The sequence below is a fragment of the Cebidichthys violaceus genome, unplaced genomic scaffold (assembly GCF_023349555.1).
Source record: "Cebidichthys violaceus isolate CVI_PGR_0920_01 unplaced genomic scaffold, fCebVio1.0.p SCAF_2, whole genome shotgun sequence".
Taxonomy (NCBI): domain Eukaryota; kingdom Metazoa; phylum Chordata; class Actinopteri; order Perciformes; family Stichaeidae; genus Cebidichthys; species Cebidichthys violaceus.
Genome location: NW_027176372.1, coordinates 1,721,065 through 1,733,564, shown reverse-complemented (window position 1 = coordinate 1,733,564; position 12,500 = coordinate 1,721,065). Strand labels below are relative to the sequence as shown.

At 44.6% G+C, this 12,500-nt stretch overlaps 2 protein-coding genes across 3 annotated transcripts in view; one reads left to right on the top strand and one right to left on the bottom strand.

The window, feature by feature from the left end:
• Positions 1 to 10,650, bottom strand: part of slc36a1 (solute carrier family 36 member 1) — a 23,636-nt gene extending 12,986 nt beyond the window's left edge. The window contains exons 1-11 of one of the 2 annotated variants that reach the window (XM_068714070.1): positions 10,500 to 10,650; positions 8,754 to 8,879; positions 7,521 to 7,635; positions 7,351 to 7,441; positions 6,494 to 6,582; positions 4,673 to 4,762; positions 4,064 to 4,148; positions 3,014 to 3,241; positions 2,065 to 2,163; positions 1,813 to 1,979; positions 235 to 404 (exon numbers count right to left, since the gene is read on the bottom strand). In XM_068714070.1, the coding sequence (XP_068570171.1) occupies positions 235 to 404; positions 1,813 to 1,979; positions 2,065 to 2,163; positions 3,014 to 3,241; positions 4,064 to 4,148; positions 4,673 to 4,762; positions 6,494 to 6,582; positions 7,351 to 7,441; positions 7,521 to 7,635; positions 8,754 to 8,790 (1,171 nt within the window). In that variant the 5' untranslated portion in view covers positions 8,791 to 8,879; positions 10,500 to 10,650. The remainder of the gene's footprint in view (positions 1 to 234; positions 405 to 1,812; positions 1,980 to 2,064; positions 2,164 to 3,013; positions 3,242 to 4,063; positions 4,149 to 4,672; positions 4,763 to 6,493; positions 6,583 to 7,350; positions 7,442 to 7,520; positions 7,636 to 8,753; positions 8,880 to 10,499) is intronic. The other variant, XM_068714071.1, reaches the window with a different exon arrangement.
• An 812-nt stretch (positions 10,651 to 11,462) lies between these two features.
• Positions 11,463 to 12,500, top strand: part of atox1 (antioxidant 1 copper chaperone) — a 2,135-nt gene continuing 1,097 nt past the window's right edge. The window contains exons 1-2 of the mRNA XM_068715329.1: positions 11,463 to 11,593; positions 12,046 to 12,121. Coding sequence (XP_068571430.1) covers positions 11,588 to 11,593; positions 12,046 to 12,121 — 82 coding nt within the window. The 5' untranslated portion in view covers positions 11,463 to 11,587. The remainder of the gene's footprint in view (positions 11,594 to 12,045; positions 12,122 to 12,500) is intronic.

Below are 12,500 nucleotides of genomic sequence, written 5' to 3'. Positions count from 1 at the left end.
ATTCTCCCTATGCAGGAGAAACCCTGATTAAAAAAAGAAGACGTCTGTGTGTGTGTGTGTGTGTGTGTGTGTGTGTGTGTGTGTGTGTGTGTGTGTGTGTGTGTGTGTGTGTGTGTGTGAACTGAAGCATTTCTATCTCCTTGTTTTCTGCAGCTCTCAGCCAGAATTAAAGGATCAGGTCAAAACGACTTTAGGGTTAGGGTTCACGGTTTAGCGCACCGGTCGATAACTCACATGTGAAGAGGACCAAGACGGTGCGGAGCAGCAGGTTGACGGGCGTCTGCCACCTCTCCGACACGCGGGCCAACACCGGGGGGATGAGGATCTCTGCGGGAACGTAGAACTGAAGGGCGAAGGTGATGAAAATACCGAAGCAGTACAGCAGCTTCACCGCCTGGTACGTCCTGGAGAGAGAGAGAGAGAGAGAGAGAGAGAGAGAGAGAGAGAGAGAGAGAGAGAGAGAGAGAGAGAGAGAGAGAGAGAGAGAGAGAGAGAGAGAGAGAGAACCACTGAGCATCACTCAGCTCCTATCATCAGGGGCATTGCTGCTGTACATGTACATTATTAGATGCAATATTTTAGTTATCTTAACATTTTATTGTCTTTTAGTCTTGCAACGTTGTACTTATTGTCGTCTATTTTTAGTTTTCTGGTGTTTTAATCTTGCTCTGTGAAACACTTTGAGCTGCATGATTGTAGTAAAAGGTGCTACATAAATAAAGTTGAGTGAAAAATAATATTCATTTACTGTATTTTGGTAGCAGTTTTAGGAAAGGGACATTTTTGTCTTCTAAGGTAAAGAAAAACAGAAAATCACCTTTTTAGGGGAATTTTCCCCATCGCTATATAAACATGAATGAATCAATGTTTGGTAACTTCATGACTGACGTCGGTTAAAAGATTTAAATATATTAAAATATCATTTCACGGCAGTATTTTAATCCTCCAAGGACATCAGAGCACAAGAGTTAAACGTGTGAAAAGTGACTAAATTAAAAGTTTAGCAAAGTTACAGCTTAAAAAAAACAAACAACCCAAAACATTAAATCATATTTAAATAGGTTTGTTGCAGTGAAATGCAGCTAATCAAAACCCTTTCATGAAATACAAAAGCATCAACACAAGGCCTCAACGTTCATGTTCAAGGTCCATAAAACATCAGATGAGACATTTACCGGCCGTCCTCGTCAACAGTAAACACTCAATTAAAAAACGAAGTGCTGGTGATGATAGCCTCTGAGGTTTCAACCTGATTGAAAAGCCAATCCACTCCACTAATCAGCGCCATCACTCCAGTTACGGGAGGCGTTTTAAAAAAGACGTTAGTCTGCTGTAATGAGAAAACACGGAGAAGATGAGCGCCGTTAATCATCATCTACGGACCTGAAGAACCACAGATAGAACGTTCTCCCGACCTGCTCTACATGGACCGTCTGACTCATGATTAGCTGTGTGTGTGTGTGTGTGTGTGTGTGTGTGTGTGTGTGTGTGTGTGTGTGTGTGTGTGTGTGTGTACACCACGGTAATAATCCAAAGGGTTTGAATAGCCATCGTACAATTACGCTCTGATTTAGTGAGAGTATTGTAAACACCTGGTCTTCATGAACTGTGACAGATCTGCTGTTGTGAACACCTGGGACCCGTTTCCTGAGAGGTGACGAGGTTCTTTTCCATTTACACAAGAACCACAAGACAGTCTGCTGAGACGCAAAATGCAATGCTAGTGGTTCATTTAGGAGAAATCTATAAATAGATGCCGTAATGCTCTTAAATGTGCATCTATTTGTGATCCGGGGAGTGTCGATGTCTCACCAGCAGTTTGGCAGGTTGAGAGTGATGCTCCCTCCTATGTGCTCTCCAAAGCACATGTACCCGATGGTGCCCAGGCTGATGTAGAGGAAGGTGACGATGCCCATCCCCAGATACAGGACCGGGATGAACCTCTGAGGCCTCTGCATCTTGTTCTCCAGAGGAAGAACCTGCAGAGACGGATGTGAATGGGAGCGTTAACCGTTGAGATGTGAACCCGTTCATCACTTAGTCGTCATCGGTCACGTCACGTACCACGCCGATCCCTTCGAAGGCAAAGATGGCCGTCCCAAAGAAGAGAGGGTAGTCTACGGCCCGGCCCACTTTGGGTAGGTCGATGGGGTACTTGATGTTCTGCAGGGAAAGAAAGAAAGAACGTTAACTCCACACTCTGCATCATCTTGTTTAAATCCATGGGTTTGTGGAATGCTCTGATCCCATCGTATCTACAGTCAGGAGGTCCATTTGTGATCAGATGGAGCATCAACACCACCACTCGTTTGTTGGTCAACGCACGCAACAGACATCAGCTGGTAATAGAACAATTAAATGGGACTAAGGTCTTTGATAAGTAGCCGTTATAGAAAAAGAGAACTGGCATTACTGCAAAATAAAACAAGAGCGGGAGAATAAAAGCCGCTAAGCGTCATCTGTAGCTGCCGACAGAGTGTTTGTCGTTTCGGGGAAACCTCGTCACGTCAGTTTGGAAGAACGTTTTTTTCAATTGCTCTTAAGATGGAGGTCACCGTGATGAGCCATAAAACCCTAAACCACGATGTAGAGTCGTTGAGAACCGTGTGGTGAAAGAGAGGCTCGCGTTACCCTCGTCTATCGACACTTTAATACTTTAATACAAGCCCAGCAACAGAAACATCGACTGCTTTACACGTGTAACTTACCTTCACTGTTTGAAGAAACAGATGTAGATAAATATTGTTATGAAGTCAGTCACCTCTGATTCATAGATGTGTTCATCTGTTTGAGTTTAACAGAACCATCTTCAGAAGTCTCTCAATCTTAATCACTTTTGTTTTTGAAGGAACTTTGAAAGATTATCCAGATTAATCTGTGTGATGATGACAGTAGACATGAGAACACACGTTTGTTTACAGCGGCTTAGTGTGTGCAATGTCTGAGTCAACAAGGGTTAAAGCAGACAGACAGACAGACAGACAGACAGACAGACATTAATGTGGTGCTTCACCGTGAGCGAGTAGAAGTAGATGAGCACCAGGCTGGCCGTCATCATCAGGTTGGCCACCAGAGAGAGGGGGGCCAGGCACCGGAGGTCGGGGGTGAACACCAGCAGGACGATGGCGGGCAGGAAGCAGAGCATGTAGAGACGGGAGTCGAAGCTCGGCACCAGGACCTGGGTCTGGTTGGTGTAGTTCATTTGGCAGTTGAAGGTGGTGGCGTTGGCGGCTTCGACCACCTGGTGAAGTGGAGAATGGAGAAGGTGAGCGCGGAGGAACGAGTCCGTTTACGAGCGAGACGAGGGAGGACAAGGGTCTGCTGGAGACTGAAGACATCTTCATGAGGGACACCTCACTTTGGAAGCATTTCACCAGAATGAGGATAAAAGAAATAGGATTATGGGAACGTTCTCATTATAATGACTTAATCTCTCAATATAATGACTTAATATCTCAAAATATTGACTTAACTCAATAAAATGACTTAATAAATCTTGAAATAATGAGTTAGTATCTCAAAATATTGACTTTGTCTAAATATAATAAGTTAGTATCTCAAAATACTGAGTAACTTTCCCAAAATAATGACTTACTCCTCTCTAGAGAATGAGTTGGTGTCTTAAAATAAAGAGAAGCTTTTATAAGTGAACATTTTCAGAAGGTTTCTCACTATATTGACATGTTGTTTCTTTTACTGGCGGAATGGTTTTCCATACTAGCTCTGAATACGGCGGTGAGCACAGGTAGGCAAGCAGGCAACTCCCACAACAAGTCGGATCGTTCCCATGAAGTTGCTCCGCGTTGCTTTCATGACACGGTAGACAGACATCACCGCCTGGTGGTGAGACACTGCACTGCACAAACACAGTCTAACCTGGACCACAGTCGCTCTACAGGTTAACTGCATCATCAGGATTATATGAAGAGTCTTCTAGTCACAGAAACACTACAGCTTCTGTGCAAATGGGTCTCATATTCAAGAAAGAGAGAGAGAGAGTGTGAGTGTGAGTGTGAGTGTGTATGTGTGTGTGTGTGTGTGTGTGTGTGGGCGCGCTCATTACCTGCTTGATATTGTCACTGAGGAAGACGAAGTAGACGCAGCAGAAGCCGAGCTGGGTGATGATTAGAAACAAGTTCACCGTCTGTCTGAGAGGGAAGAGGAGGGACAGAGAGGTAAGAATGCCGACACAGTAGATATTCAGCCTGAACTAGAGACTTTCACCGTCTTAATTGGCTCCACAATTAGTACAGAGTTGCAGCAACGTGTCCAGAAATGAGTAAGAAGTATGAGGACCTATTACAGATATTTCTTCATCAAATATTCTCCACACATGACATCTATTGTACTTCTATGTATTCTGGGAGAGGGATCCTTCATTAGTTGCTCTCCCGTTTGTATTTTTCCTTATTTGATCCGAGGATCTAAAGACATCGGATGTTGAGTGTTGTACAGATTGTAAAGCCCTCTGAGGCAAATGTGCGATACTGGCTTTTACAAATGAAAAGATAAGAATTCAGTGTTTGCATCATAACCGTATTCCACAGTGGGACAGTCTCTGTAACAGTATCTATACCCCCATGAGGCGGAGCTGATGCATTACTCCTTAAGAAACTCTGGTGTTTTCTAAAAGGGAACTTTTAAAGTCAGAAGGCGAAACGTTTCGTCTTACTTTCCCCACTGAGAGTGTCTCCTGAGCCACGACACGTTCTCCATCCCGTACTGCATCGCCTCGCCGTAGCTTAGAGACGGACGGTCCATCCTGGACGAGGAGACGAAAACAAAAAAATATATATAAATCACACCTTTAAACCGACGCTGTAGTCGTGTGTTTGGATTCAAGCTTCACTTTGGGGACGAGACACCGAGACTGAACGAACAGGTCTCAAACGTTAAGAGTTAGATATCATGCATGCAGCTTTGCAGGATCGTAGCTTCAGACATTCTCACACACACACACACACACACACACACACACACACACACACACACACACACACACACACACACACACACACACACACACACACACACACACACACACACACACACACACACACACACCACAGACTGCATATAGGAAGAGGCTGACTGGCCCTAAAGCTGCAGATAAACGTGACATTATGAAACCATATGCTGCCAAAACAGCTGCTAAATTAACAGATATACTGGAAGTCGGGGAGGAAAGAGTAACAGCTAATGAAGACTAGAGGTGAAACCAAATATGTATTCTTCAAGAGGAAGTGTTGACGCCGACGCTGCAGTGAAGAAACAGGAAGCGCAGCGTCTGACCTGGAGAAGCTCTTCATTCACACGCTCCATCTGCTTAATCCTCTTTGGCTCAGCCGGTGTGTACATCCCCGCATGAAGAGGGCAAAGGGCGGGGGACACGGCGGAGACGGGCGGGTCGACTGTTAACTCCACACACACACACACACACACACACACACACACACACACACACACACACACACACACACACACACACACACACACACACACACACACACGGCGATCTGATAAAGAGTGTGTTGAGTCACCTCACACACCAGCAGCTGTCGCTCAGATAACGGATCGTATACTTGGAGGTTTATTGCCTCGTTGGTTCCTTTTTCGATAATCTGATTAAAACTGGACAGGTGACGACATTCACCGGTGGAGCTGCTGCTCCGGTCTGTGTGGGTGGAGACCTCGGAGCTCGCATGCTGCTGTTTACACAGCAGGATAAGCGTGGAGGGAGGGAGGGAGGGAGGGAGGAAGGGAGAGAGAGAGGGAGAGACGCCTAAACAAAGTGGAATCTGTCTCTGCTGGCACAGCGGTCAGCCAAGCAAACAAGTGAAACCAAAACCACGGAGCAGGCGCTTCACGGTGTGGAGTGACGGTGAAGTTAGACCGGTTCTAACTCGCACAAAAGAGAGAAAGTTGTTTAAAGTTCACAATAGAATATTAAGACAAAGCTGCATTTTACAGCTTCATCCGTTACTGGAGCAACTACATGAAGTAGTAGAGACAACATAACTTGATTTGATACATTTCATTCCATCATCAGAGGGTTTCGGTTGTGGTTCCTGCACCGTCCAGAAGCTGCCGTCTGTACGCCGTCGACCGTTCCATGTGAGCACAGCTTAGGTAGAATATAATTTAAATATCTCTCTCTCTCACACTCACACACACACACACACACACACACACACACACACACACACACACACACACACAGAGAGTTTGGCTTCCCTCTATGTCACCGGAGCTCCAGGAACAAGGAGCACAGAAGGAAGCCAAACATCCTTTATTTGCACAAACCACTCATGTTTCCCTTTAAATAAGAAGTGTAACCTGTAACCTCCCGAAGTCCAAAAAGACAAATGCGTTAAAAAGGCATTAAGATCGTGGCTGCATTGCATTGTGGTCTATTAAGACGTGACGTCTTTGCCGTTCCAGTGACAATGGGAGCGTTTTCACGCGTTCGGACTTGCGAGGTGTTGTTACTCACTTTGCACTGAGGTGGTGGGAACACTGCACCAGCAGCCTCATGCAGTGGACCGCTATGACTCCCATACACAGCAGGCTGATGGGGCCGAGCTGCAGGGAGACAGAGGAGCAATACATCAACAGTGAAGATTAGAGTCACGACGCAAGAACGAAACCGTGAGGACGATGAACAAAGCCCAGCGTGATCACAGCTACGCGTATATATGGAGTATACTCGATGTGTGCGAGAGTGTGTGATGCATAGAGTGTGTGATGCATAAAGTGTGTGTGTGTGTGTGTGTGTGTGTGTGTGTGTGTGTGTGTGTGTGTGGTGTGTGTGGTGTATCTGGAGGAAGTAGGGAACAAGGAACAAGGAAAGAGCCTGGAGAGAGTGAAAGAAGTGAAGTTTGTGTGTGTCAATCATGTGAATAATGAATCAAAGCTAACAATTAAAGAATCCATTTAAAAACACCAATAACAACATTGACAGTACACCACCTCAGAGACACTTCCTGTTTCAAAGCAAGAGCTTTGAATGTCACTCAGATAATGTGAGGAATTTCAAAATAAAATCCCTCTAAAACGTCATATATACGAGCTCTAAATTCAGATTACTTTACTAGAGCGATCACATATTTATATAATATGTATTATTACTTCTGCGTCTACCCTGGCCTTTACCTCCTCTGTAGCTCTCCGTGTGTCACATGGCGGTTCTGGTTTTTGGCAGAGGAGATAAGCTCACCTATCTCTCTCTAACTCTGGCCACAGTACTTCCCTGCGGTGCAACATGCAAATGTCTTCCCGCCGCAGCCCCGGCTCCTTAGAGGAACTCTCTCCAGACCCGTCATGTGACCCGGTCGGCTGATTCGTACTCACCACCAGGCCTGCGTTCTTCACGGCCAGAGGCAGCCCCAGCAGCCCCGTACCGATGTTCCCCTTCAACAGGTGGATGAGAGTCTGACAGAAACTGGAGAACAGGTCGTATCTGCATTAGAGCCCCGGGTCTAACGGCTGTCGTTGCATAAATCGGACCTGGTTGTACTTACGAGGTTCCCTCCCGTCCTCCGATCCTCTCGTAGGAGCGTTGGGGTCTGGAAGGTCCTGGAGGAGAGGGACAAAGCGCATCCATTTCTGATGGAATTGGGTCGGAAAACAAAGAACCTGCCGCGAAGGAGAGAGAAGGCAAAAAAAAAAGAAAAAACAAAAAAAGAGAGAAGAAGAAGTGAGTCCCTTTAGTTGCGTGGCACCAACAAAATGTGGGACGAGTTTGTTAAAAACACATTCTCTACTCCACAGCGCTCCGCACACAGAGCGTGGCTCCATTTCACCAACAAAGACGACAGCAGTGCAGCTTGTGCCGTCTGTGAAATGACCGAAACTCATTTTGAACATGCTGAAATGATCTCAGGCAGACGGTCTACACTGTGGTCAAGACTCAGGGACAATAAAACAGAGACGATGAACACCTGTGTAGCTCTGCTGATCAGGAACCAACGAGGGAAGTAAGTACCATTAGTTTAGTCACAATATAATCTCCGGCTCTTCACTTTGGGATTAGTTCAAAACGATCTCGTGACTTTTAGACTCACACCCATCGCATTGGACAGAAAGGATTCCTGTGAAACAAGCAGCTGACTGTAGTGAACATAGAGAACTGTTTGCTTTGGCAGAGTAAGAGCAGCAGCCTTCAGATCACCAGATCACACAGAAGAAGAGACGCCCTGCAGCTACCTGCTCGTTAGCAGACGTGTTTAACACTGACACACACACACACACACACACACACACACACACACACACACACACACACACACCCCCCCCGCCGGCTTCACCGAGGATTACTATAGTGACTCGACGTCTTTTACAAGCGGAGAGGAGCTGATGAGGCATATTGTAGTGGCGGAGGCAGAAGGTCCACCCGTAGTGTGAGGAGTGGAAGCGAGGGCCTCGTCTTTAAAGGACGTCAGAGACACGATTTACTCTATGTCTGAGTGCATCACAGCAGACAATAGACACAAATCAAACCGTCGCTCTGAGGAGGAGTGCATGCGTCACAGGTTAGTGCACCTTTATCACCGACTCCCTGCTTCCTCCGGACCAACAACACACCAGCTGAGCAGCTTTGCAGAGTCAGCGTCTACCTGACCGGCTGGGATTACAAATAATCCCCCAGCGTCTGTGTACCTGCTCCATATATTACACTACACCTCCACCCCAGAGCACGACCCCGCTTGTGATCCAAGGAGAGGCTCGTCACAAACACTTGATTTTGAACCTACCTTCCCCCCGGTTGTCCACGTCGCTGGAGGCCATCATGTCGGGGCGGTTTGGTGGACGGCCGGGCGTCGTCTCTCCCGGCCTCGCAGATCCTAATGCCGGGAGATCAGGGAGTCCAGCATCGACACCTACGGGAGGCGAAACGCTCGTTAAAGAACACTCTGTTAAGTGAGGCCGCGAGTCGTGATGGTTTTCATTGTCGATTATGTTCTCCGTGGGCTTAATATGTCTCCGAGCGTCTGTTAATCGCAACACTTGACCTCGGAGCACTGAGCCACCGCGTTACATAAGAGCAGCGTAACGGAGCGACGGCTCAAAGAGGCGAGAACATCGTCTTGACCTGCGGTACGCTGGATTTGTACCGAGAAGAGGCGTCACTTCATTGTCCATTGCAGCGAGAACACAAGAGTTCAGACCGTCGCCGCAATTTCTAGGGCACCCAAAATTGCAATTCTCATAACTGCTAGTGAGCACAGTTCCTCAAATCTTCTCGTCAGAGCATTTCTGTTTGAGGTCAAATTAGTTCAGAACTTATGAAACCGGTATTTAACAGAGAACCTATGACATGGACACTTTAAAGGGCGTTGTGGAATGTCTCCTCCTTCCACACAGACGTAGTTCAGAAGACAGAGCCTCCCGCGTGTGAACGTGGATTTCTGAAAGCCGCTCTGGTCTGGGACTTCCTCAGGAACCAGTGATGGAGCTGGTCAGTGAGGGCACATCATGAGCTACACTGCAGGGTTTCACAATGTGCCGCGGCACCAGAGGAACTACACCGAAGCACCGCCGAGATGAAAAGAGACATTTATGGCATTAAGATGTTAAGCATTTTTTTTTTTTTTTTTTTTTATGTTGCACAGGCGTGTCAGCTCACTGCTACGTTACATATGCTCACTGATCATTGTGTGGAGCCCTCAGATGAGAGTTTATAAAGGGAGCAAATGAAAATGAAAGACTCACTTCATTTTGAGAATCTTTTCTAAGCTTTAAGGAGAAAGCTGGCTCGTGATCTGCTAATGAAAATACAATTTTTTTACATCATGAAATACAGTATAATAGTATTCTTTGCATAGATTTAAGTGTGCAGAAGTCTACTCTACCAGTGTGAGCTTTGTCTGACACTTCCAGCACCTTATTTAGGATACGAGTGTTGTATAAAATGCCTCAGTAACGTTTAGACAAAGCTGTCTAGTGTTCTGTAATGAAAACAAGACATAAAGTCATTTCAGCTCATAAAACAAAAACACATTTAAAAAACGTTTAAATCACAGTGACGTTTACATTGAGAGGTCTTAACGTCAACAATAAATCTGATATTGAATGATTACTGATAATAAACTTACTAACAGGGTGCGGTCAAACTAAAGAAACGACTTCATAGGTTTCTAAATGTCCATTCATCTCTCTCTCTCACACACTCACACACACACACACACACACACACACACACACACACACACACTAGCAAAGAAATAATAACAGCAATGAAGGTGTGGGCTGACAATAGGATTTACTAGCGTTAGGTCAGATAAGCTAACAACAACAATAACAATAACAACAACAACAACAACAACAGTTATTAGCATGAAAACGTAGCAGTTTGTTTGTTTAGCATCTTCATCATAAAACAGCTAGCCTCGGTTAGCCACCGTTAGCTCTTCGTTGTGCGTTAAGGTGCCATATTTGTATCCATAAACAAGCCTAACCCATAAAGCTCGTAACGAACAATAACAACAACAACAACCTACCTCGTGCTAACGGTAAACCCTCGCGCTAACGTCGCCGTTAGACCGCTTAATGTCCGCTCGTACTCATGGTGGTCGTGGTCGGGGACTAATTGAACGCTATAAACCGGAGAGTCAGCTGGGCTCCGCTCCTTCTGTGCGGCCGAGAGCTTGGTCACGTGACCAAGCCAGCGCAGCTTTGTCACGTGACCACGACCGAGATGACGTGGTAGTGTCACGTTTAACAACTTTAAACCAGCGTCACTTTTTGGTATCTTACAACTATATTTATATTTAAAAAAAACAGTGTATGTGTAAATGACTCTTAAGAGGTTCTGTTAGGAAAGGTGAATATTTTCTAAAATAATGTATTTGCTAGTTTACCTATGATAATCACTTACTGTCAGCTTTTATTTTGTAAGTTTTTGCTTTTTTACGTTTCGGGTCGTTTATTTTGAGGTTCTTCTGGCGTAACCGGAAGCAGATACAAATCTCGTCAGAGAGTAACTTGACTTCGCATAAAAAGTAAGATAATTGCAATAAGGGTTTACTTCATGAACAGTTAAGCTCCTCGCTGGAAAGGGAAGAAGGTATTGTGTGTTTGGTAAAGTTTACTAATTTATTCCAGGTCTAATTCTGGAGAAAACTCGGCGTCACTGCTGATAGGGCTTTTATTTTGAAACAAATATAATGTAATGTATTTAGAAGCGCTTAATTTGAGCGCCAGGGCGGCCAGACTACATTGAGGCGTTTAGAGTCTACGCAGTTTGTCTTTTCGATTATACATAAATGAATACATAAATATATTTATACAAAAATAAATAATACAAAATATAAATACATAAATATAAATATATATATATAAATAAATAATACAAAATATACGCCCTTTCAAATTCTTCATTGCCCCCCAAAACGTTGCAACATAAAAATATGTCCGTCTACAAATATTTTGGCCTTCTTTTTTTCAATACCGGATATCCGGTTGCTCCGTTGATCAACGCCAGTTTCACACCAGTTAGTGGACATTTGTGGAGGGTTTTTTGGAGCAACATTTGCTTGTCAGTCAGAGGCGAAAGTCCACAGCTGGGTTGCGCCACATCACTGCAAACATGACCGTGAGTTATTACCGTTAATTTAGCTTTAATTTACTTTTAGTGTGAAGTTAACTCAGCACTTTCTGTCCGCGTTGCTTTACAGCCTTCAAGCTAGCTAGCTATCAAAGTCCATTTAGTTAGCGTTAGCTTGTAAGTTAACGTTCGATTATGTTCGTCACGTGATTGAGCAAACACGTGACTGGAGCAGCTCGTACATCACATGCTGCACCTGAATTATGGGGTGCGATGAATTTAATGATAAATATGATAATAAAGTAGTCATTACATAAACTGTAACACATTAAGATAATAGCACATATTATATATATATATTATATAATATATATATATATATATATATATATTTATTTATTTTAGAATTATATTTATATCATTATATATATATATATATATATATATATATATATATAACCATTTATTTAGAACATGTTATTTTCGTTTGTCTCCAACAGAAGCATGAGTTTGAGGTGGCGATGACATGTGAGGGATGCTCCGGAGCCGTGACCAGAATCCTCAACAAGCTGGAAGGTGAGTCTCCTCCTGCTGCGACAGAGATCGTCAATATTAATATCAATGTGCGCGTTGTGGCGTTGGTATCGGCCGTGCATGCTATCCACTCATGCTGTGGCGCGTGCTCCCCTCAGAGCCCAACTACATCAGCGTTTCACACCTATAATAAACTCTAGAAGCTGCCTTATCTTGGGCTTGTTATGCTGAAATGCAGGCAGATACACGTGTAAAATAACATGTTTTTACAGCCTTCCCACTATCAAAACAGCTGACCTTAGTGTGCATCATGTGCTCTCTCCTGCCCTGCTGTGTAATGTTAAATGAAGCTGAAGCTCTCTCCTCTCTCAGAGAATCCAGTAGAAGTGAAAGTTTGAAAGCGTTTAAAGGCCGCTTGCAT